The following is a 3,853-nucleotide window of genomic DNA, read 5'->3' as shown; positions in this document are numbered from 1 at the left end:
TTTGTCCAATGCAATACGTCGTCTGATCTAGAACATCTAAAAAAAACTGTCCTGAAGCAAACTTGGAAACAGCCACTTATGCTATTGGTTATAGCCAAACTTCCAAGTGTCATTTTTGATAGCTGTTAAATGCTTCTTCATATTTTCCTAAAAGTTCACAGTAGTTCAGCAATGCAACTCAATACCTTTTTGTGTACAGCCACTTTTTTAAGTACCAGAGCTAAATCAACAAAGCCAAAAAGTGGTTTGAAACTTGGAAATGCCAACTGCTGGTCAGGTTTTACCAACTTACTGCCCCTTTTGTTCTGGGCTCTCTCAGACTCTCTTAAGACATGCTGGAAAAAACAGGATGGATTCTTGGTTCTAGCCTTCTTTGTCACTTAGTCAGGTCAGGTGAGACACTAGGGTGTGGCACATCTGTCCTTCCTCCAGAGAGAACAGATGGATATGCAAGAGGGAAAACAGGTTTCTAATAACATGTTTACTATCTCCAACACTTGAGGGATACACAATCCTCCTTCCACCCATTTAGCTACCTCAATAGTCTAAGGACGCTCCGAACCCAGTCCCTTTGTGTGCAGCTTTGTTCCAGGGTCCTTGCCATTCAGGACATCTGGTCTTTTATAACCAAAGGAATCTTCCCAATGTCCTCAATGGCTCCTTTTGACAGAGATGTGGCAAGACTACGGTTAGTAGAGTCAAGGGTTGATGGCTACAACCATGTACTGAACATCTGAAAATATACCTGACAGTGCATGATCAGGAGCTAGGAGTTTAAGTGCAATGATTGAGTTATGTTTTAAATATAGTGGTATACAATACAACATGGTAACTGGGGGGCAGAGGGGAAGTGACCAGCTATTCTAATCACATTTTGTGGTGAGATGCTAAGTTCCTTTATTTCTGGAAGGCATGTCCAGGATCCTATTTTAATATTTCTAGCCTGAAACACACAGTAGCTCTTGTTAAATGCCGCTGAGTTAGTTCGACTCATAATGGCCCTCTGTAGTGGCAGTGTTGTTGTTAAGTGCCACTGAGTTGGCTCTGACTCACAGTGACTCTGTATAGGGTTTCTGAGGAGCAGTTGGTGAGCTTGAACTGCTGATTGTGAGGTTCAAACCGACCTTGCAGTCTGATGCATCAACCCAGAGTTACCTTGTTGAAGAAATCAAGGTACATGGAAAGAAAGACAAATAACTATAAAAATGCTTGTAAACAGACATTGTAGTAAAACATTAGGTGTTTTTATGCGTAGAACCAAGCCAATATTATATCCCAGTGAGTATAATTCATATATAGCAAAAATAACTCCCCTCCCCAACATATAAAACTCCAACTACAAACAAAAACACAAATAGGCAGTTTCAGAAATGAGAACACACTTAGTAAGACTTACCATCATGTAAGGGTCATCTACAATAGGGTAAATGTAGTCTGTAGTCTGAACCAAGGAAAGACCACCATGCCGCAAAGGAATGACACAAGTATCCATTCCAATGCCTGTAAAGACGAAAATCATCATTATCCAAAAATATCAAGGAAAAGCCATTTCATTGTTTACAAACAGTGCTCTGGATGGGAAGAGTTTTGTCTAAGAGACTATGGAACACTGAATGCTGCCAGAGCAGCAATGTGTTTCCTATCAAGAAGCATAACTGAAATAAATACAAAACATAACAGACATTACATAAGAAAGCAAGCAAGAATCAAAATGTTAGTCATCAAGATTCCACTTTAAAGTGGCACAATTTCTGACTCTGAATGGGGCCTTGAATCCAAGTTTTCCTTTGTACTGCTATGTCACATGGCTGGCACCATATAGAATTTCCTCAAAGGGAAGAAAAGTGTAAGTGGAAACAGGGATATTTTATTGATTATTACTTTGAACAAATCTTTAGGTACTTACTCTCTTTTCCCAACCTAAAAAATCTGTAAAATATTTTACATGTACAAATGTTATTATTACTTTCAACATGTTATTAAAAATAAAAAAGCCAGAAAAAGGATCCATAATTTCCATGTACAACATTAAATGAACATGTACATAAAAGCTCTGGCACCTTTGTGTGATCTCTTTGCTATATTGGGTCCCAAAAAGCATTTTTAATGAGGTAATATTAAAATTCCATGTTACTTCTCTAAAGAAAAGCTACTTTTACTACCTTACAATATGAACAAGGGCTGGCCTAAAGATTACCTTCTGTCCATTTTTTATTCCCCTTAAACAAGTCTGTGAAAATTACTTTAATATCTACAATCGAAAGGATTCCTCTCCCTTAGATCCATTTTGTAATCCGGGTAACTACATTTCTTTAATGCAGACCTTTTATAGACTGAGACTGGCCTGCCCACCAAGTAAGCTGAGTATGCCTCTCTAAAAACAATGCCTTCTAGGAAACCCTGTACAGGGTCATTATGAGTCAGAACAGACTCCATGGCACACAGCCAGCCAACCTTAGACACCTGACTCCAACAGTCAATGACAGAATGGGAATAATTAGAGCTTTTTATATGGTAATAATGTTCTATTTCCTGATATCATTGCTAACAAATGTGTTCTACTTAGTGAAAAAATTCCAGTCATCTGTATATTTATAAATTGTGCATGTTATAATGTATGATTTACTTCAATAAAAAGTTGCTTACCAAAAAAAAAAACCAAAAAACTGAACAACCATTTTAGCCAGAGTATTCAAATTATAGTAAATGTTGTGTTATGCATGCATTTGAATATCATTTTATATTAACTATATATTTAAGCCTAACAAAAAAATAAATAAATAAAAATAAAAACAATGCCTTTTCCCCCACTTATCAAGTATTTCAACTTTGCAATCAAACAACCCAGTGACAGAAAAAAATATGAATTAAGTACAAAAGGAAGCAAGTGAACTCCACCTTCTAAATTCCAAAGAAAACAATATCTGAATTACACTGCAAGGAGTATGTGTTCTTCACACTTTGCGTACATAAAATTGCTAGGTGTAGACTAACTCATTCAGTACCAGCAAGGTGACATACCCGCAAAGGCAGGGTCACAGAAGCACCTCATTTTTCCTGGCCTTAGTCCTTTACTACTGGTGCAAAAATAAAAAAGCCACAGACACTGTGAATATAGGCTGTTTTTTTTTTACGAAACTAGACAGTAAAGCAGCAACTCTTTGGTATGAGATCCAGTCAAAGAATGGAGGATTTCGTCTCAGAATGGTCAATCTCACAAATCTGAGACAGGGAAAGGCACTTAATAATTGATTTTCTTTTGTATTAGACAAGAACGTGTGATAACTCATCTAAAGAGAGTGTTATATCCATAGCCACAGCCTCTTGAAATTTTCAACTAATAATGTTCTTTAGCATTTAACTGTAAACAGGGTAAGAACCACACTTCAACTGATAGGGACTGGCCCTAGATTGATAAGCCCAACTGCTTATTGATTCTCTGACTGCTGACTGGAAAGCTATGAAATATACTTCTATTTTCTTCTTACTGTTCATTACTTCATGACCTCTCCACCCAGTTCCTTCTATACTTTATACTCCATCACTTGTTCACTACATCTTGCCATCTTTATCACTCTTACTTAGGCTTCATTATGTCTTAAGAGTCCTGGTGTGGTGCTGTAGGATAAGTGCTTGACCACAAGGTCAGTTTGAACCGCAAGGTGGGTAGACTGTTCAAACTCACCAGCCACTCCTCTGGAAACCCTATACAGGGTTGCTATGAGTCGAGGACACTAACAATAACAACATTCATTAAAACTACAGGGCTGTTCTAAAAGACACTAAAAATCATTGCTCCTAACCAGAGAAGCAACAAGAGTTGAAGGCAGAGATGTTGTTGGTGTTGTTGTCA

At 37.6% G+C, this 3,853-nt stretch overlaps 1 protein-coding gene across 3 annotated transcripts in view; it reads right to left on the bottom strand.

Moving 5' to 3' along the window:
* The window catches only part of LOC102812778 (selenide, water dikinase 1-like), a 29,821-nt gene that overhangs the window by 18,607 nt on the left and 7,361 nt on the right, over nt 1-3,853 (bottom strand). For all 3 annotated transcript variants that reach the window (XM_006877628.1, XM_006877627.1, XM_006877629.1), the window contains exon 2: nt 1,397-1,500. In XM_006877628.1, coding sequence (XP_006877690.1) covers nt 1,397-1,492 — 96 coding nt within the window. In that variant the 5' untranslated portion in view covers nt 1,493-1,500. The remainder of the gene's footprint in view (nt 1-1,396; nt 1,501-3,853) is intronic.

This window comes from Chrysochloris asiatica, unplaced genomic scaffold (assembly GCF_000296735.1).
Source record: "Chrysochloris asiatica unplaced genomic scaffold, ChrAsi1.0 scaffold00544, whole genome shotgun sequence".
NCBI classification, from domain to species: Eukaryota; Metazoa; Chordata; class Mammalia; order Afrosoricida; family Chrysochloridae; genus Chrysochloris; species Chrysochloris asiatica.
Note: the sequence above shows the minus strand (reverse complement) of the source record. Positions and strands in the feature narration are given on the sequence as shown.